The following is a 21,367-nucleotide window of genomic DNA, read 5'->3' as shown; positions in this document are numbered from 1 at the left end:
GGACCAGTGCAAGTCGGGGCCTTTTTCTTTTGCAATTGGGTAATAGGAATACCATGCGTGATGAGCCGGTGATGCAATGAGAGGCACAAATGGCGGCTACAAAAAAAGAAAAATACAAAACCCAAAGATCCCGTGACACATCACAAGAATAACAAATACTTGATCAATTGCTACAGAACAAAATCATATCAGTCCAGGGCAACCGCGCCGTCTGTTCCTTCCTCCCGTACGGCACTCTCGTACCGCGGGTCGCGGCTATCTTCAGCGCCAGGTCACAGACACAGCGAGTGCGCGCGCTATGGAGACTGGAAAAAGTGATTTTGCGCCGCCAGGCACCAAGTGGCCCCCCTGCACCTCCACAGCCCCTTTTCTTAGCTGCCCCGTCCGCCAACTCTTCCCTCTTTTCTTCCTTTCTTCTGTATCAACTAAATATGGGCGTGACGAGACCTGCTCTTAACAGCCATAGTATTCCGCCCTTTTTTTGATACAAGAAAAGGGAACGGGAGTATGCTGAAATGCCCTGGCACACAATCACCACCTTGACGGGGCAATGATGGAACCTGATCCATTATTTGGTTGATCTTGCACTACTGCGTGGAATAGTGAATTCCTTTAGAGCCTTTCTTTGACACAGTAACTAGGTAAATTCACTGGTTGGCAGGTTGGGACATTGTGTGCATGGTGCACGGCTGGCTGTCGCCGTGCTTTGGCCTGCGCACAAGTGTGTCTTGATTGAATCACGGCTGGTCATTTGAACCTTGAATCTTCCATGATTCTCGTGTCATGCTTGTAGTATTATCATTTGTCTTGAGGGTGAAACAAAAACAACTTGATAATAGCATACATGAACATTTTTTTTTTTTTGGTGTCGAGAACTACAGGGCTGACGGCTCGAGCGGGCCAGATCCGGATCATGACTGGCCCACATCGACGTGATGGTGAGCCCACTACAGCACTTTTCTTAAGGCGTTTCAGACTTCAAGCCTGGTCAAAGATCAAAAACTGTGCCTGTGGGCTTTGGCTCTGGTAAACGGCCATTGGTACTTCTCAAGACTTTAGATATATGGCAATGGATTAAAGCTTGATGAGGCAATTATTATAGTTCCATATCCAACCAGCCACACATGGCGTCGTCCACACGAGATACACCATTCATTCGACAACGGCACACAAGCATACCAAACATTCACAATTCAAATCAACCCTATAATGTGCATCATGATCCATTTTTTCAATGCTACATGCCAGAAGCCCCACCGGTACGACTAGAAAACCAGAAGGGCGTAATAAAAAGACCCAACCCGTAGACTCCGAATGCAGCAGCATCCCCTCAAGACCGAAATAATAGCACTATCATCATAGGTCTATTTTGGTTCTTACTCCTCAGCCATCAGAGCATTTCGCTTAGCAGCCACTCTCTCCAACTTGCGCTCACGGGCAGCCTTGGTCTTCGCACGCTTAGCATCCATCTCGTCCTTGATAGCCTGCTCACGGGCCTTCTCAGCCTTGGCACGGTGAATCTGCACATGTTGGTCAGCATTCAGTTTCGTTGTTTGTATGTGTAAAGGATTCTCGCCTGCATGAAATTGTGGCTGCCCGCTTCTACAAGGGTACTCCAATTTTGGACATCCGTTCGAAGCGACGGGCCCCCCAATTATATGCGACGAGTGGTGATAGAAAGACGTACGTGTTCAACTAGAGCACGCTTGTGCTTGAAAGTGTTACCCTTGCTCAGGTGGTACAGTTCGTGGTAGAGGTGCTTGTCGATCTTTCCAGAAGCGCGGTACTTGACGAGGAGACGGCGGAGGACACGCATGCGGCGCATCCAAAGGACCTGGCTGGGCATACGGGCGTCGGCAGTACCCTTTCTCTTACCGTAGCCACGGTGTCGGCCCTCTCTTCGGGCCAGGTTCAGCTCGCGGGCACGGCTTCGCGAGTGCATGGTGACGGGCTTTCGGATGATGAGGCCATCGGTGACGAGCTTTCGAATCGTCTGGCGAGAGTTGGCATTGGAGATCTCGCCTGCCTCATTAGGATCCAGCCAAATCTTGCGCTTGCCGCAGCCGATGACCGACGCGGCGAGGCGCTTCTGAGTTCGCAGGTTGACCCTAAAAGGGAGAAAAAAACACCATGTTAGCCCATTGAACAAGCAAATCCGAAACACCCAAAGCATTTCCTGTTCATGATGCGTATTTGTAGGCGTGGTTGTTTCCCCCCCCCCTCGTCCTGTTGCAATAATCCTCCTATTCAACTTTTTTTTTGGGCGGGTACGTTGTGCGATTGCACACGGTGACAAACTTTCTGCATTCATCAACCATTACCGCGCAGCCGTCCACACATCCCAGAAAAATATATTTTTGCATCGATAATCGTCTCGCCCTCCACGCATCATGTTCTTTTTCGCTTTCGATGGCATATTGGTACTTACATCTTGATTGTCGTTTGGTGTGATGGCCGGTCCTCGATGGGTGTGAGGGTTGGATAAAGAGGCTGAGAGGGGTTTCGGTGGCCAGAATTTCTTGGGTACGCACAAACTGACTACGAGTTTGTGGGTTCACGTGCACTAGGCCCGGCCGAAAGGCGCTAAGCGAGGGCTCTGATGAGTCATCCAGCACGACGGAACCAGGTTTAATTAGCTAGTGTCACGTGATGAAATGAAATCGTGAAGCGGTTGCCTCTGGCAGGGAGAGCCAAAAGTGCACACTTCACACTAGCCAATCAAACTACCTTAGGTACCAACCAAGGAAGGTGTACCGATTAGCACTCGGAACATTGTAGGACATACAGAGGAATAAATGGAGCAACAAGATAGTTAGATGACTGGGAATCAAACCAAACATCTATACTTACGGTTAAGTAATAAAATTCAACATGGATTTCGTTGGATATAGTATAAGAAAAGTCAAGCATACAGCTGGTGATATATTTTACTCCTTTCTAGTCATCTAACCTCATGCAAATGATTCACCAGCAACTTCCAGCTTGCCAACACTCCAAATCTCTTTTTCGTCTTCTTGCTCGTCATTAGACAGACCCAATCCACCCTGGCCGCCCTCTGCTTCCCGCCTCTCTCTAGCCTGAGCTCCCAATCTCATAGCCACCCGCTTGAAGTAGTCGGCCATGCTTCTCTTTGTATTAGCTGGCAAATCAGCCCCTTGACCTGCCATGAACTTGTCAAACACCCTGCTATCTTCATCGACAACATTGAACAGCTCCACGAAAGCCGCCTCAGCGGCCAGTTTCACAGGGATCACGGGATCTCTCACACTGGCAAAAATAGGCGCTGCCAGTAGGGAAACGTGAGGTCTAACAAGATCCATGTTCGTTCTGCTGAGGGTACGCACGACCACAAGGGCTAGTCGTCTGGAGTCAGTGGGTTTCCCGGGCTGGATGACTTCGGCTAGAGTCTCAAAGATTTTCTTGATGCTATCAAAGCTCTTGGGAGGGGATGAAAGGAGGATCTTGCCGGTGGCCAGAATCAAGTTATCGGCTACGAATGTCTGAGAAAAAGTAAGTATAACAATCTTTTTAGAATTAAGACATTACTTACGCTCTTGTTAGCCATGCCCTGGCATAGCAAGTCGGGCAATTCATCTGCTAGTGCACCCTGCAACAGGATATCCGGTGACTCGACGAGTACAGAATTCAGAGCCAGTACCGATGAGCTGCTGAAATGAGACGTAACCACTCTATTTTTGAGCAGGGATGTTGCAGCTTCCTCAGGTACGTTCTTGATAAGAGCACCCAACAGTTTGGCATTAGTAACAGTCATGGTCTCGTCCCGTTCATCAGTATCCATGTCGATCAGAGACAAGACTGCTGTCCTGGAAGCTTCACCCATGTTCGCACCGGCACGGCTGATGACTTCATACAGCGCTTTGAGCATGGCAGTCTTGACACCTGGATCAGTTGTTTTAGATCCAGTAACCAGTTCCGCGATCAATGGATCGATACGGGGAGTATACTTGATCAAAGTGCCAAGAGCCTTTGCTGCCCTACTCCTGAGAACGTCGCTAGACGTGTCAGCTAGTGATTTGGCAAATGTTCGTTGCAACTGCGGCAAGAATGGCTTTAGTGCTGTGGGCATCTTTTCCAGAAGGTTGTTCAGCGTCAGCAGAATTGAAGCTTTGACATCGGTGGCCCGCTCAGAAACAACACGGATGAGAGGACCAGTGATTTGTGTTACGAAAGGTTTCAGCGAAGCCTCGCTTGTTCTGTCGACAATATCTGAGATACCAAGGGCAGCTTGGACTCTCTGATCAGCAGTGCCATTCATCAACCCCTGAAGGAAAATAGGCAGAATTGCATTGATGCCCTTAGGAAGCTCAAAGCCACGAAGATTGGCGCCAGCAACACCAACTCGAAGTAGAGTTTGTCTGGTAGACACCACAAGAGATTCCATTTCTTCCTTTTTAAGCTTCTTTGTAAATTCGCTTAGAGCTGCCCAGGAGGCTTTGACTACATCCGGATCGCTGTCGTCAAATGCGTTAAGCAACGACCGAATAATGTCCTGGTTGTATCGTGAATAGTCGACAGCGGCGGCGGAGAAAAAGCTGCCAATGTGGCGTGCAGTAGCTGCTCTTCGCCGGTGGTCCTCGTGCTTGATTAGACCTAAAAGAACGTTCATGACAGTATTCAAGCCGTCGTACTCGTCGATGGATTGGATAACGGTATCAAATGAGTTTTCTAAGTCGGTACGCAGGCCTTCTTCCTTGCAACTGATCTCATTGTCCAAAAGAGAATTGATAATACCAGGCAGCCGACGGTTCATGGCGGCACCAGCAACCTTTGACAGAGATGCCAGCGCCTTGGCATCGAACGCTGAAATTGGAGGAGTGGTAAGTGTGGGAATAAGGTTCGGCAGAATAATGTTGGAGCGCGTAGTCTCTGTCAGGAGCGTCAAAAGAGCAGACAGGGCATTTTCAGCATCATTCTCGGATCGAAGGAGGTTAAGGAGGAAAGGCAGGACTTGGTCAACGGCTCTCTTGCCCAGAATTTGCTGAAGTGAGTCGAATGCTTCTGCGGCGGCTTCTCTGACCTCTTCGTCAGAGTCGGTAAGTGCCGTGCGGACCACAGAAATGAGTGTTTTTTCGTGATCCTCCATGGCTTCAGGAGAGGCAGAAGAGATGAGCTCTCGCAGGGCCAAGCAAATACCTTGCTTGGCGTCTGAGTCTGTTGACGTTTGCAAACCTTCTTCCAATGTAGGAAGAAGACTCGAGAGAACTCCATCTCCAGCCTTGCGAATGAGCTCTCCCAGTGCGTTGCTTGCGATGACTTTGTGCTCCATGTTAGAGCTGCCGAGTCTTCTGATAAGCAGTTGTGTGAGGGTGGGCACCAATTCCTTGAGAATTTTCGGACTGTGTACAAGAACTTTCCAAACGGCGACAGCAGCTGACCGCACCGCGCCTGCAGTATCGCAGCGGCAAACATAAAGTGCCGACAAGATCTTGTTTCGTTTCTCCTCCCCAAGAACCTCTTTGAGGGAAGCGCCTGCCTCCTTGACGGCTTCCTCGTCGTCTTCATCTCCTGGTTCAGGACTTGCCTTGATTCCGGTAAGGTTGAACAAGAGGTCACCAACCAGCTCAACCGAGCTGAGGCGAATTCTGTAACTATCATCTGCCAAGCCACGCTCAAGTTCGGGCAACAAAAGATCCACAGCGCGGACAGCAAAGTTCTTGACCAAAAGTCTTCCGGCTCGAAGAGCAGTTTCGCGAATCGATTCAATGTCATCAGCGAGTCCAGCCAAGATAGGCGGAACAATACGACCAAGGTAATTTGAAAAGCTATTGCCAAAGCATACAGGAAGGAAAATGAAGAGTGACATAAAACCTTCTCGAACGGCGGGCTTGGACGAATCGACATTTTGCAGAATGGTCGGAAGAGTCTCTTCGAGCCTAGTTGTACCCAAGCCGGCCAGAACTTCACTTAGAGCTTGAGCGGATCCAAGACGGTCTCCGGCACCAGTGTCAGATTTAAGGGTTTCCATTAAGCCTGGGATAAGATCGGGCATAGCATCCTCGCCAAGTTTCTCGACGAGGGATCCCAAAGCTCGGGATGCGGTGGCGCGGGTTGTAGGAACAGGATCCACAGCGGCAATCTTAAGACCAGCAACGAGGACGGGAAGATGTGTAATGATGTCCTTCTTTTCCGTCAAGTGCGCCAGACTGCCGATGACCTGAGCAGCCTTTCGCTTAGTATTAGAGCGATCATCCAAACCACGCTGAAGGATGCGCGTAATGAGAGCCAGGGAAGGTGCATCAAGATAATGCACAAATTGAACTTTGATGAGAGAGTCCAGGGCATCATCTGTGTACTTGGTGGGATCACTTAGAGCCTTGAGGAGAACATCAACCAGACTCTTGACTTCAGGATTATTAATGACCTCTCCAAATCGCTTCAAACTTCGGTTGGCAGCAGCCCGGACTTCCTTGTGACTGTCATTCAAGACACCTGTTAGGGGTGGAATAATTTCTGGCAAGCTATTTGCCAGCTGGTTGGGGTCGAGGTAGGCCATGGCGCCGAGCAGCTCGCAGGCTCCACGCTTGCTACGCCATTGTTGGTCATCCAATCCATCTAGAAGAGTCGGCATAATTTTCTTGACACCATAGGAGCTCAGCTGACCGAAGCAAGCTTTGGCCGCAGCGAGACAGGCATCACGGACATCAGCATTACTGTCACCGAAGCCGCTGAGGAGTTGTGGAACGATTTCAATGACGTATGGTTCAAAGAGACGGCCAAGTACTGTTGAGAAGAGCTCGAATGCCAGAAGAGAAGCCTCACGCTGGTGTGCCTCCTTCTTGTTCTCCATAGCGCTCTTGAGAGTAGACATGATGCGATACTCCCTTAGCGACCCAATACCTCTACCGAGAACGAGACCAGCGAGACCATATGCAGCACCACGTTGGTTCGCATACTTCTTGGAATTCAGCAGCTCGCCCAGGACCTGATCAAAGTACTTCGAAGATTTATCTGAGCAGGCCCTGACCAATGGAGGCAGACACTCAGCAATGGCGAATTGCACAGTCTCCGATGGGGTTTTAAGGGTGGCAAAGAGACGTTCAATGACAATCGGAATCTTCGAGTCACCAGGAGATAAATGTCTTGCCAAAGCACCGTACATGATGATAACCGCTTCATTGACACGGTCAGCTGCCGTGCTGTTCTTGTCTGGCTGCTCCAAAGTGTGTTCAAACTTTTTCATCAACTCGTCAATCATGCTCTTGCCGTGAACTTCAGTTGCGGCAATGGCAGCATCTAGCATCTCTCTTCTGACATTATCGCTCTTGTCTCCGAGTGGCCCTGATTCGATAAGAAAATCGAAGAGTTCATCGGTTTGTTGTCTGTTTAGAACCGGCGTAACTTCTTTAAATGCGGACGCAATGCCCTGCCTAGACTCCCAAGGATCGGACAAATCCATCTTCTTCGGCATTCCAAACTCATCCAGGAGCTGGACCTTTGGCTTCGCAAATTCGATATATAATGACTGCAGCTTGGGAATAACTTCGCTCAAAGTCTCCTTATGTCTCTGGGCGGCTTCGGCCAGCGACCTAGCTGCAGCTCGGCGCAGCTGGGAGTCTTTGGTGTCCAAGTATGGAATCATACGCATGGCAACAGCGTCGTCAACTGTGAATCCGCTTTCTTCCCAAATCTCCGCTCCAAGCTCTTGGTTTTCTTGTTCATCATCATGGCACGCTAACCATATCTCGTCGGAATAGTCGAGGTCACTCATATCTACCTCGGAGCTAATTGACTGCAACACGCTGGTCCTGACACTCGATTGGGCCACATTGGCACCTTTAGCAAGGACCTGCATCTCTGCTTGACTCATGTTCGGTGCGATACAGCGGCACATGTCGGCGAAACAGTCCTTGATTAGCTTGTAGTGCTGAGCATACTGAAGCATAGATTGAATGAGAACAGTTAGAAGTTCGGTGCGCGGGATTGCATCATCGGAGAAAACATCAGTGTGGAAGGAGAGGAACTCGACAGCCAAAACGAGCTGAGCATCTCGATCGTCGACATCTTCTCCAACACCGCCCTTTCGCAGAAGATCCAACACAAGAGGCAAAATATACATCAGTGAAACAGAATCAAACGGGCGCTGTTCGCCTGCGAATCGGAGACGGTAAAGAACTCGGGTAACGAGGTCTTCCAATTTTTCCTCATCGTAGTTTTCGGACAAGGTAATACCTCGAAGTCGTAGTGTGGCAACACCGATAAATTGTCGAAGAGCCCCTAGTCTTGATGAGACTTTCTCGGAACAAATAACATAGGCCAATGGGGCAGTGTCGCCAATAATCAGGCCGGCTCCTGCATCAATGATGTCAAGAATTAGACCGATAGAGAAAGAAAGCCAAAGTGTGGCATCCGTAGGTGGACCGGTTGCGAGTGACTTGATGATTCCAATGCCGCGCAACAGCTTTGCTTCGACCCCTTTAATTGAGCTTCTGATGCCCGACTCCTTTTTCAATTGAGCATTCACTTTTGCAGTCTCTTCTGGAGTCAACTTCCGTTGCTGGCCTTTCTTTTGCTCAAGCTGACTTCTCAGTTCTTCTTCCCATTTCAGTATGTCATAGTCCTTGGTGTTTTTGTTAGGGGCAGCGTTTTGCGCTTTCTTAGCTAGAACATCTACAAAGCAGGTCCCTTCCGGAGTTCTATAAATGGCAGCCTCGACAGGACCAATGTCCTGGAGTTGTCTGGGATCCAGATCGCGGCTAATGAGTTCCATTAGTCGTGGAGTTATGACTTCAGGGGCGACGAATGCCAATTCAGCGGCTGCGTTGTAAGCAGCTTGCTGAATCACATCAACCTATGACGCCCGAGTTAGCATAGTGATACCAGATCAGATCTCCTGATACATCTGTACCAGTTAAAAAGCTGTCCTACCTTTTGTTCATTAGTGGATCGTCGACCGATTTCCCCGAGGAGCTCATCAGTGTATTTCTTGGCGAGAGTGCCAGGATCAAGGCCCATACGAAGGCAAATGTCAATCCAGCTGGATCGAGCAATAAGTTCCGGTCTCGCTAGAACCAGAATAGAACATGCCTGGGACTCCAATTGCTCCTGCGATACATTGCCTCCAAGTGCAGAGAGCTCACTGGGGTCCATACATATTGACCGCAAAACATGAATCAAGTTTGATTTGTTGATTTTCAAATCCTTCTCTTTAGCTTCGTCAAGGCCAAAATTGTCCCACAAACCGTCAATAACAAACTCAGAGACCACCTCAGCTCGCTCGGCATACAATTTTGAGAGGGATCTAAGAGCTTCTCGTTGTACTTTTGGGGGAATGGAGGACGCCGTAATCAGGTAGATAAACGCCTCTGCCCAAGCTAGGGTAAGGGCCTTGTCAGACTCGTTGTCGAGGTTCTTTGCCACCGACGTCAGGGCTCTACTTAACCACTGAAGATCTTCTTCAGTATTAAGTTTTCCGTAGACTCTGTAATTTAATAAGAAGGATTGTTTTGAGGCCAAAGATAATGCCTGAGTTGAGATGGACGCCTTGGCCAGGGCTGAACTTATTGAAGAGTCGGGGAACTGACGAGACAATACTGGGTCTAATGCAGTCAGAATGTAAGCTCCGACAACCAATCCAGATAGTGCTGATCCGGCGGCGTTAGCTGTAACTTCTTGGAAGTTTACAATGAGTTTGGAAATGACCCCATCGACAAATGTAGTGAGTCCGGCAGTCGCGCTGGTGTCCCTGAGAGTATACAAGATGTTTGCTACACGGAGCAACCATATTCTCCTGGAACCAGGCTTTTTATCTGCAAGCCCTTTCACAAAAGCTTCGGTGGCCGATTTGGGGAGATCAGTTCCTTCTTTAAGGGCTAGAATTGCGGCATGGGCTAATGCTGAAGTCTCTGCGGCAAGCGCAGCTTCGTTCCCTTCTTTTGTGGAGATGGTCGAAAGTGATACCAGAACCTTCGTGGTACTCTGTGATGACAGGGGAGTGGCTTCCAGCATTTCCGAATGCAGGATCTTCTGCTCCGCGGCAGGAAGCTTGCCAGTCGCCAAAGGATTAGCAAGTTCGTCGACAACATGATCTAATGTCTTAAGGTCATGGCATTTTACCACAATTGCACGAAAGGCTGCTATGGCTCCACTTCGAATAGATGGATTGCTGGACTTGACATTGGACAAAAGGGGCTTCAAGAGCTTGCCATCCAGGATTTTCGACAGATCGAAATCGTCAGGCAGTGACGTGACCAGCGGCTTCAGAACTCCTCCCAAAACGACTTCCGGAGCACGCAGCAAGCCTTTCTCGATAGCAGGCACCAGATCTTTTTCGACGTCTTCGAGGCTGGCGAAGTTAACAAAGAAATCGCTGAGTCCCGATGCCACATGTGCTGGCAGGGACGTTCGTGATCCAACAATCTCCCGCGAATAAAACTCGTAGTAATTCGGTTTCAATCTTTCCAGAATTGGCTTTAATGGCGCCTGAAGAGCCGAGACCCCGGCAATAATGCCCAAAATAACGGCGTTTTTGGCCATTGGCTGAGCAGCTTTGGTCGTGAGAGTCGTAACGGCGGTGGTCACGAACTTTTCTCGAGTATCAGCCGAAGAAAACAGCCTGCGGAAACCACGCCTGGTCACAACCGTTGCTGATCGAGTCATACCACTTTTGCAGCCTGATTGTAGACATTTCTCTACTGCATCCGCGCAGGTGAGAAGGATCTCATCACCCAGATGTACCCATGTGTCGGCTGAAACGTGCTGCATAAACAGACTACACCACTCAACAATAACAAAGGCATTAGATATGGCAATTCCCGGTTTCTGTATCTCTTGACGCATAGTTTTAACGAGGGAAGAAAGGGCCGTTGGGCTGGCTTCAGCTGCTATTATAGTGGTCAAGCATTTTTGAACCGCGAGTCTAGATTCTCGGTCTCGGTAGAATGGGTGGGTGGCGAAGAGCAGGCTCAAAAGGCCGGGAATAGCTGAAGCATCGGATGCTGTAGCATGAAGTCAGTCGCACATATCTTTGACGAGGTAGAGGCTGGGCACGGAGCTACTTTTGTGTCGAATGGTTTCGTCGACTTGGTGAAGCTTGGCAATTCGAATCGAAGTCGAGGCAGACATCAAGGCTTGGTCAATTACGACTAAGTCGAGCCCAGCAGCGGCTGCGGAAGAGCCTTTGTCGTTGACCAACGATTCAGACATGTCGAGGAGCGAGACGAGGCAGATGGAGTGACGAAATCATCTGGGGCTACGGAGGGCTTCTCGAATTCTCACACCGTCTTTCGATAATCGGCGGAGATGGAGGGACACGGGTCGGGTAAGACGGAGGAAGAGGACAAGAGAAAGAAGGAACAGGCAAAGGTGAGCCTGCAGAGAAGGCGACGGGTGCCAATTATCGAAGTGCGTTCTCGACGTTGAAAGCTTTGGCTGGCTGTCTGCAGCTCGACTCTGGCCCATACATGGAGTTTCCACCCCACGTCAAAATCTGGCCCCGCCTCGCAATTGGTGTGGGAACATGGAAATTCTTCTCACCGCCCATGAGCATGCTCTCCAGGAGTATTTAGAGCATTGGCCGTCACTACAGGAGCCAGTACAGTAGTATCTCGGTATGTGATTCAAAATGCAATGAGTTTCGTGCATAGTGAATTTCTGGGGTGGATTTTTAAATAGGAATAGTATATATACTACAACGGAATTATTGTCAACATTCGAATCTGTGTCATACCAAACCACACAATGCAGCTTGAGAAGTCATGGTGATTGATGCGCCGGTTCAATAGACAGTTGGCTATCTTCGTCACTCATGTCGGCTGAAAGCAAAATTTTTCTCCCTACTGCTTTCTCGGTTATCTTGGAAGCTCATTTGTCGTTATGTCGGGATGACTCAGAGTAACGGCGAGTAACAGAAATGGGCTGCTCATGACCAAGTAGTAGTCAGATCCCAGCACGGCACAATGATACTTCAACACTCAGGACTTGGGGTATGGCGGCACTCAGAACATTTGGACCAGACGTATCAATCGATCTACTTAAGTATAAGTAAGTAGATGGGATGTCACCTGCCTAAGTACTTTACTTAAGTAAGGTACTTGACTACTTTACTTAAGTAGTAGTAGCCAGTCTCTAAAGCCAGCTTCTATGGAACCAGACCCTGGGACTGGTCAATCAACGGACTGGTCCCTGCGCCCCCTGCAACAACCGACCCTTAGCGCTTAGGGCGCCACCTGACAGCGCAATACGCAGCACTTGAGCACTTGAGCCCAGCCTGAATGCCGCGCTCATTGAGAGCATGTCTCTGGTTGATACATCCAAGTACTTAAATGCACTGTTTGCTACCAGCTCCAGCGGCAACGGCACTGGTCCGTCCATGTCTCTTCTAGGCTAAAGTCCAGCCTGGTTCAATGTTCCCACCCGAATAAACATCCTCAGCACCAGCCCCAGCTTCCTTCTGCCTCTGTCAATACTCTTTTGCTGTGCTTGCCCTTCCTTTCCTGGTTACCAGTCTCGAGGGCAATGGCTGGCAACAAGAAAAAGAAGAAGCCCGCTGCTAACCCGGCACGCGGCTTTGCGACTACCTCGATTGCCTCCAAACCCCGGCCTGAAGTATCCGACTCGGAAGCAAAGCCGTTGGCCGATGGTGTTTCTGGTGCTTCTGCCCCTCCATCCAAGGAAAATGCCCCGCCATCCGCAAAGTCCACGACTGGTGATGGTCATGGCAGTGCGACTGCCCACCAGACCAGCGAGGACAAGCCCTTGAGCCCCGAAGAGTTTGAAAGGCAGCTTGAAGAGTCCGAACTGCAACTCCTCGTCGAGAAGCATTCCCAGAAAACCAAGCGTGATGCCCAGCGACAACGAACTCGACTCGAAACTGACCGACGCCTGCTCCGTAGCCAGGCTGATCTGGTCAATGCTCCAAAATGGCTACCTCCAGACCTGGTGGAACATATTCTCGACCTCATCAAGGCAGAGATGAGGTTTGCCGGGTCAAGCTTGTCATCCGAAAATGTCGGCACTGGAAAGCTTCCGTCCGAGGAGGACATGATTGTTCGGCTGTGGACCTTGCGCCAGACCTTGGCCGCTGCTGGATTTCCCGAGGCACGAGTGGAAGCTGTTCTTAAACACATTTTGGATATTGCCACCAATGTTTCTTCTTCTGTCAAAGACTCCATATGGGGCCTGGATGAGTCCTTGGAGTGGCTTGCCCGAGAGTGCCCTGCCGAGGAACTTCCCTTATACGAATTCAAGGGCAAGCCTATTTCCAGAGGTATTTTTGACTTGCAGCCTGTAATCCATTACTGTACAAATTTCCAAGTTCCCGCGCTGATACAATCGATAGATACCCCTACAGATACCCCAAACGCATCACGCCCCGGTACTCCCAAGCCTCTGTCACTCAGCTCCGGCAAGAACAAAGCAAATACTCGAGGAAGCAAGTCTGCATCGCCAAATAAAAAGCTTGTCATGACATACGACCTAGATATAGAACCCGAAGATCTGATACCCGAATACGTTTCCGCAAGAGCAAAGCATCTCGAGCTCAGCCGTAGCGTTAGACCAACCGATAGCGAGGACAAGACACAACTAGAGATTGCTAAGCTTGAAGCTAAAATAAAAAAGATCGAGAGTGACGTTCTTTTCGATAAGTTCAATGCCGACCTTAGGTGGAAATCCGAGAAGATCCTTGTCGAAAGACAACTGGCTGCTGCCAAGAAGGAAGCACAAGCTGCGGCAGAGGAACTCGGATCGAAAGCAGAGCAAACACCAGAAGCCAATGCCGACGATAGTGTAAACGATGAGGCGGATCGTATTGCTGCGGAAATTTTGGCCCAAGAAGATGAAGATAGCGACGCCATTACTGGACTATTCGCATCCCTCCCACAGAATGAGGTGGATCCAAACACGGGCAAAACGCAGACTGTCATTACCGCTGCAGATGGTACTAAACTTGTCCTTCGAGACTTTGGGAAATGGACAGGAGTGGGCCCTAGAAGAGTTTTGGAGGACTCTTGTCGCTCCAGGTAAGTGCCGCTCATTTCTCTAGCCCTTTTCTTGATATTTGCTTATATCATTTGTAGAGACCCGTCAGTCAGAATGACGTATACTGTAGTCTCTGAAGCTACATTTGCTAGCCGCCAATCTGTTGATATTTGGTGGACAAAAGCTCAGGAGCTGCCTCACGTCTTGCCCGATTCTGACGTCGAAGTCGCCGCTGACGCGACGCATTTCACCTTCACGATGAAAAGTGTTGCTGTGTCTGATGCCAAACAATCCGAGGCCTACATCTCCACTGCGGCCCTTTTCCACATATTTAACGGTAATTCGAAGGATGAGAAAGTTAGTCTAAGACTACCCCCTGTTTGGAAAGATCTTTGGTCAGAAATGGCAGAAGCGAAGAAGGACTATATGGATACTCAGGATCGCGAAGCAGTGAGGTCGTTGAGAACCATGGTTCGCCAACGACAAGATCAAGAGCTAGAAGATGGAGTTATTGCCTTCCGAGGCCGTGGGGCAGCTAGAAACTCACCAGATTCGACACAAAATGGATCCTTGGATCGCTCAAGGCTAAACACTGCTGGTGTAGAATCGTTGCAGAAAATTTGGTATGACAAGGCTAGGGGTGAAAAGTTCCAATCCATGTTGGTAAGTCATCTTTTCCCCATTGAATTTTCTCAGTTGCCATTTCACTTCAAGCCTAACCATAGCCCAGAAATTCCGAATGCAGCTCCCCATGTGGCAGTTTCGACCACAAGTCCTTGCGGCTGTTGACGACAACCAAGTCGTCATTGTCTGTGGAGAGACGGGATGGTATGTGACCGTGATATATCATACCACTGCAGCCTGGGCTAACATGGCAATTTTAGCGGCAAGAGCACGCAAGTACCTGCATTTTTGCTGGAACACGAACTATCTCAAGGCAGGCACTGCAAAATATACTGTACAGAACCTCGCAGAATTTCGGCCATCTCTCTGGCCAGGCGCGTAAGCGACGAACTTGGTGAAAACAAGGGTGATTTAGGTACCAACAGATCACTTGTGGGATACTCCATCCGTCTTGAAGCCAACACATCTCGGGAAACGAGACTGGTTTTCGCTACGACTGGTATTGTTATGCGAATGTTGGAGGGATCCAACGATCTCCGTGAGGTGACACATTTGATTCTTGACGAGGTTCACGAACGATCTATCGACAGCGATTTCCTTCTCATCGTCCTCAAGAGGCTCTTGACGAAGAGAAAAGACCTCAAGGTTGTGCTTATGTCTGCCACAGTGGACGCCGAACGGTTCTCGGCATATTTGGGTGGCGCACCAATTCTGAATGTACCTGGTCGAACATTTCCAGTGGATATACGCTATCTGGAAGATGCTGTTGAACTCACAGGATACCGGCCGAGCGACTCGCCTGAGGAGAAGATGGTCGATCTTGATGATGATGTTGTGGAGGGAGAGGGCAACGGTCCAAAGAGTGAAATCTCTTCGAGCTTATCGGCCTACTCTCCGCAGACAAGAAGCACATTAACTCAATTGGACGAATACCGCATCGACTTCGACCTAATTCTACAGCTCATGGTGCGTATTGCCTCGGATGAGTCCCTCGCATTTTACAGCAAGGCAATCCTAGTATTTTTGCCAGGTATTGCTGAAATTCGAACTCTCAACGACATGCTCCTTGGAGACCCGCGATTCGCCAAAGACTGGCTGGTATACCCTCTCCATTCCTCTATTGCTACTGAGGACCAAGAATCGGCCTTCCTCGTACCACCTCCAGGAGTGCGCAAGATTGTGCTCGCCACCAACATCGCCGAGACTGGTATTACAATCCCGGACGTCACTTGCGTTATCGACACCGGAAAGCATCGCGAGATGCGTTTTGACGAGAAGAAACAGCTATCTCGACTAATTGATACCTTTATTTCTAGAGCCAACGCGAAACAAAGGCGAGGCCGTGCAGGTCGTGTTCAAAATGGTTTATGCTTCCATATGTTCACCAAGTATCGACACGACTGTATTATGAGTGACCAGCAGACGCCTGAAATGCTTCGTTTATCTCTACAGGACCTGGCTATTCGCGTCAAGATTTGCAAGATTGGCGGGATCGAGGAGACACTTAGTGGTGCCCTGGATGCTCCATCGGCTAAGAATATTCGCCGTGCTATTGATGCATTGGTAGATGTTCGTGCCTTGACAACAGCCGAGGAACTCACTCCTTTGGGCCACCAGCTCGCGAGATTACCTCTTGATGTGTTCCTGGGTAAGCTTATCCTGTTGGGCACGGTATTCAAATGCCTCGACATGTCTATCACCGTTGCCGCTATTCTCTCATCAAAGTCACCCTTTTCTGCGCCCTGGGGTCAGCGTGCACAAGCCGATAATGCACGAATGGCCTTCCGTCGAGCAGATTCCGATCTTCTCACTATATACAACGCCTACCTTGCCTGGAAGCGAGTATGCCAAGCCAACAGCGGCGGGGGCAAAGAATTTCAATTCTGTCGCAAGAATTTCCTCAGTCAGCAGACGCTGGCCAATATCGAAGACTTGAAGGGCCAGCTGCTTGTATCCCTAGCAGACTCGGGTTTCCTCTCCTTAACAGAGGAAGAGCGCCGTACACTCGCACGTCTTCGATTCGCACAAGGCCGTCGACGCCAGCAAAATTTTTACGAAGTTCCTCGACGAGTCAACATCAATAGTGAAAACGACTTGATTTCCTCATCGGTCATTGCCTGGAGCTTCTACCCCAAGCTTCTTGTTCGCGATACACCCGGTACGAAAGGCCTCCGTAACATTGGCAATAATCAGAACATTAGTTTGCACCCGTCCTCTGTGAATAGAGGCTTCTTGGACATCAAATGGCTATCCTACTATCACATTATGCAGTCAAAGACGTGAGTGTCCCGGTGCTAATTGCGTGCGGAGAAGCCACTAACAGCTGCAGTGTTTATCACGCGCATGAAACCACTGCGGTTGAACCATTTGCCATTGCCCTTCTTTGCGGCGACGTCCGCTGCGATGTATGTATACCCCCTTCACAGTTGCCCAAGCTGTCTTCAGTATCTGACCTGCACCAGATGTTCTCGGGTGTAATTGTCCTCGACGGTAACAGAGGACGCTTCGCCCTACCGGACTGGAAGACTATGCTCGTTCTCAAAGTCCTCCGTACTCGACTCCGCGAATTACTTACTCGTTCATTCAAACAACCGGGTAAATTACCGACTGCCCAGCAAGAGAAATGGCTAGAAGTGTGGCAGAAGTTGTTCACGCAAGATCAGAGGGACGATGGAAAGAGCAGTGGTGTATCTGTGGCTGTGGCTAAGGCATAGGTTGCAAAGTAGCTTGCTTAGTTTTGATGCACTGGGATTGGCGAACGACTACTGTCACAAGGATTCCTTCACAATTGGGATATATGGGATACCATGCAAAATATATACAACATAGACATAGACAATTGATGGCTCATCAGAGGCAAAGATTTGATTCATAAATAAAATCTAGCATCCCACGGCATACCCTCTCAACTAGTGTTAGAAGCCCGTGCCTAACAGCGAGGTCCTATATTATCCTTCCACAGACTGCACGACATATCCATGGTACAGATACGCAACTCCTACCCTCATGTCATAATCAGTGCCTCGCTCCCTACCCATTGCTAATTTACAAACTTATACATGGAAAGAACGGAATCTACTCATTCTTCATCCTGCTTCTTGCCCGCCAAAAAAATAGTTTTGAAGTCAGCATTGCTCTTTGGCCCACCCTCCTTTTCAACAGGTTTGGCTGCCGTCGCCGTCGCAGGCCGAGGTGCAAAGCCCAACCCTTTTTTTGGACCAGGTCTGCCGACAGCTCGTCTCGTAGCCTGCGGCGGAGCCATAAGCCCCTTTGGCCTGCTTTGTTGCACAGGCTTATTGCCAGGTTTATTCTGACGTAGTTCATCGGGGGATCCTGTACGAAGCTTGTGCCCTTCGTACTCCATGCTATTGAGTTGAAGGGCCGCTTTGCCGGCGGCAGCTGCATCCGCGAATTCGATGATGGCGCCTCCGTGGCCTGGCTGGTGGACGAGTTTGACAATGGAGCCCATGGGCTCGATGAGAGCCTTGACACGCGCGTCGTTTACGGTGTCTGGGAGACCCATGAGGGCAATGGTTCGGGCGGCTATTTCTGAAGACGATGGTTTGGAAGGACCCTCCGCGACGGCGTCGCCCATTGCCTGGTCGCCTTCGGCGTCCTTCAATGAAGACGGGGCAGGCGAGTCTGATGCGCGCTGGAATTCAGTTTTAGCAAATGGTTTCACCCTGCTCTCCTTTGAGAGCTCGACCTTCAGAATCTGAGACTTGAACTTGGTGCTGTTCAGTTCTGCAACTGCCTTTTCAGCTTGGTCCTTGGATTCAAAGTCCAAAAACGCAAAGCCGCGATTCCTGCCCGCCATGTTCAGTGGAATGTTCACCCGCTGGACGGTCCCGAATTTGCTAAATACAGAGCGGATTTCGGCTTCTGTGGTTGATAGATCCAAATTGCTGATGTGGACTTCACGACCTTCTGCGATGGCGCCCTCGCGGTTCTTTTTGCGGCCAGGATCAGAGTACTTTGCTAGAAGACGGTATTTGCCTTCCAGAAGCTTTCCCTCTTTAGCAACAGCTTTAGCGGAGGCGTCTCTGTCGCGAAACGAAACGTAGCAAAATCTGCGGTGCGTGTTGACCTTGAGGCTTGGCCAGCGGATGCTCAGGATATCGCCACAGTCTTTGAATAGATCGCGTATGAATTGGTCGTCGGCAGCGGGAGGGAAGTTGGCGACGTAGACTGTGAGATCGTGGCCCGGCTGGACAGTGATTTGGGACTCGCCAAAATACTTGGCGTCTCTGAGAAGGGCGGACTGTGCTTCTTCTGCCGAGCCAAATTCAACCAAGGCCGTGGTGGATTGGCCATCTTCTTCTTTTATGAAAGCGGTTATGTTATTGATATGTCCGTAGGGCTTGAAGTATTTGCGAACTGCGGTTTGCGTAGCGTCTGCTGGTAGCTGGGTAACAATGACAGTTGAATGTTCTCTATCTCTTTTGGTGGGTTGTTCGGCAGTCTCGGATATTTGGTCATCATTTTTTTGGCGTTTACTCGCATTCTCTACATCGTCGTCTTGTGTGTCTGCGGGGGACTCGCGCTTCCTCTTAGGTTCGCTCGGTGAAGATGAAGCATCTACAATAGACACGGACTGTTCGCTGGATTCGACCCCTTTCCTCTGAGTTTGTGTTTGAGCTTGAGCCTCACTTTCGTAGTAGGCAGCATCCTGCACAGCTTGTTGCTCCTCCTGTTTCTTTCGGCGGTATGCAATGATCTTTTGCGTCTTATTAACAAAGTCATCTGCCTGACGCACTGAGGCCGGCAGCTCGTAATTGTTGCAATGTTGCTGATACATTTGAAGCACCCCCTCTGGCCAATCGATAGTCTTGCGGGTTGCGGCGGAATACAGCACTGCGGTTGCTGCCGAAGGGACATGGAGGCCGCCGTGTGGTGATACATTTTCGCTATGATTCTGTTTAGAGAATGCGAGCATCTCCCAAGTGTAATAGTTGAACCAAAAGTCGTAGCTGTCGGCGTGAACGCTTCTATGCTCAAGCTTTTTCCACTGTGCCCTGGCGTCTTTGATGGCGCCCTTCTTTTCCGTCAAATACTGAATATAGAGGCGTTCCAGTCGATACTTTGGGTCACCCTGGAATTCTTTGCCGTAGAGCCTCTTCCCTGTGATTTCAACGTCTTCAATGGCAGCCCTTAGGCCAACCTCTGCGACATCGGCAGCGTCATCAGAGGCAGCGGGTTTAAGTGCCCTTCTCTTCAGAAACGCGCACCAAGCCTCATACACTTTAATCATACTCTCCATGCCGTTCTTGTACAGTTGGTCATTACTTGTAGCAGTGTGCTTGATAGACTCAATATCTGCAAATTCTAGGTTTGCCTCCTCGGCACATAGAATGTATCTGCTCCAAAGCCGCCCTGACCACGGACAATGAAGAACTGACCTGCGTGACGCATCTAGCAAGTCCTCGGCCGCAGATTGAAAGTCGGACATCGATGAAGAGAGAAATACGATGTAGTCATGCCAGGCGTCCTCGTCGGTCGCAAACAATCCGGTCAGAGCTCTGTCGAATAGCCCAGCGCAAATATTCCGATTTAATTCGGCGCCGTCTTGGCGTCTCTTCATCCCTCGCACCTCCCAATCAAGGTATTCCCGTAGTTTGGCCTTTTGTGCTTCGACATCGCCGTTACGATGGACTTGTTTCAGTTGAAATTCGAATGGATCGCGTACTTGGACGGCTTTCTTCGTAGCCTGGGCGTTGGCGGTGATTTCTTGCATGGATTTCTCCCATTCCGATTGATTATACTCCGACAGAAAGCTCGAAAATGCTTGTGAAGTTTCCTCCCAGTTTAAATGCGGCGTAGCTAAACGCTGGCGGTAAAGATGGGTGATGCGACGGAGGCCCTCTGGTGTCCTGCTGTTGACAAACTGTTCCTTTTCAAAAGACATCCAGAGATCCCAGAGCTCATGACTGTCGCTCAGGCGATACTTGATCGCCTCATAGCCTTGCTGCCACAGGTCCAGGGCAGCCTTGAAGGAAAAGATCTCTCGACCTAGCATCTGTTCCTCTTCAGACCAGCCAGCGTCGTTGGAGTTGCTGCTTTCCCACAGATGCCAGAAATAGTCGCAATAGGCAAGCCATAGACGCATGCTTCCGGGCTCGTCACCGACGGCGCGCTTATACTCCTCGACAACTTTGACGCGCTGCTCGAGATCGGAGGCGGTTCGAGTAGTCTCTTGGATGTAGGCAAGCCAGTCATCTTCGCCTACGGGGTTGGCCATTGTCGCTGTGACTGAGCTTGCACAAAGCCAGCGAACATGTCCCGGTGGTAGAAGTCAACGGATCGTCTAGCTATGGAAGGGTCAGACAGCACCAGGATCGTGATCTGGTGATGTGACGTGATGATACTAGAGTTGGTATCTGAGGTAGTGCCGCGATCCTTGCCTGCTCACTTTTGGGCTGTGAGCTTTTCTGAAGCTCAAGTGCTTGAGCTGCCAGCTGCAGCTACTAGGCCTGCCGCCAGACAGGATAATGGCAAGGTACATGCGTGCTTCTGTCCAATCACAGCATGCTTAGAGCTAAAAATATGGGGCATCTTGAGCATGGACAGAGAGGAAAAAAGTAGGTACCTGACTATCGCGCTCAATATTATAGGGCAATGTAGCATATTAGTGTATACTTCTTGTCGGGCAAATATCTTCTGTCACACTCTGGAACTGCTGTGTTCCGTCCCCATGCTCGTGGGAGCATCAATGTTTGTCACTATGAAAATCGCTGCTTCAATTCTGCTCCCCTAACACCGATCAACGTCAGTTCTCATTGCCGTCCATGTTGCCCTCGCTTGTGTT

At 49.8% G+C, this 21,367-nt stretch overlaps 4 protein-coding genes across 4 annotated transcripts; 1 reads left to right on the top strand and 3 right to left on the bottom strand.

Moving 5' to 3' along the window:
- Nucleotides 1-1,376: 1,376 nt before the first annotated feature.
- RPL19 (60S ribosomal protein L19-B) lies at nucleotides 1,377-2,318 on the bottom strand (the record flags this gene model as incomplete). Its single annotated transcript, XM_066130930.1, has 3 exons — nucleotides 1,377-1,520; nucleotides 1,688-2,108; nucleotides 2,272-2,318. The coding sequence occupies 3 exons, from the start codon at nucleotides 2,316-2,318 to the stop codon at nucleotides 1,377-1,379; spliced, it is 612 nt and encodes a 203-aa protein (XP_065987029.1).
- Nucleotides 2,319-2,951: 633 nt separating this feature from the next.
- On the bottom strand, nucleotides 2,952-11,163 carry GCN1 (eIF-2-alpha kinase activator GCN1; the record flags this gene model as incomplete). The annotated part of the gene is made up of 4 exons (XM_014685167.2): nucleotides 2,952-3,500; nucleotides 3,551-8,809; nucleotides 8,887-10,955; nucleotides 11,016-11,163. The coding sequence occupies 4 exons, from the start codon at nucleotides 11,161-11,163 to the stop codon at nucleotides 2,952-2,954; spliced, it is 8,025 nt and encodes a 2,674-aa protein (XP_014540653.2).
- A 1,311-nt stretch (nucleotides 11,164-12,474) lies between these two features.
- Nucleotides 12,475-17,276, top strand: dhx29 (ATP-dependent RNA helicase dhx29; the record flags this gene model as incomplete). The annotated part of the gene is made up of 7 exons (XM_066130929.1): nucleotides 12,475-13,225; nucleotides 13,298-13,979; nucleotides 14,037-14,601; nucleotides 14,669-14,766; nucleotides 14,823-16,841; nucleotides 16,892-16,967; nucleotides 17,025-17,276. 7 exons carry the CDS (start codon nucleotides 12,475-12,477, stop codon nucleotides 17,274-17,276), a joined length of 4,443 nt encoding a protein of 1,480 aa, XP_065987018.1.
- Nucleotides 17,277-17,641: 365 nt separating this feature from the next.
- Nucleotides 17,642-20,800, bottom strand: G6M90_00g070210 (uncharacterized protein; the record flags this gene model as incomplete). The annotated part of the gene is made up of 1 exon (XM_014685169.1): nucleotides 17,642-20,800. The coding sequence occupies one exon, from the start codon at nucleotides 20,798-20,800 to the stop codon at nucleotides 17,642-17,644; it is 3,159 nt and encodes a 1,052-aa protein (XP_014540655.1).
- Between the last annotated feature and the right edge of the window lie 567 nt (nucleotides 20,801-21,367).

The sequence above is a fragment of the Metarhizium brunneum genome, chromosome 4 (assembly GCF_013426205.1).
Source record: "Metarhizium brunneum chromosome 4, complete sequence".
Lineage (NCBI taxonomy): Eukaryota > Fungi > Ascomycota > Sordariomycetes > Hypocreales > Clavicipitaceae > Metarhizium > Metarhizium brunneum.
Note: the sequence above shows the minus strand (reverse complement) of the source record. Positions and strands in the feature narration are given on the sequence as shown.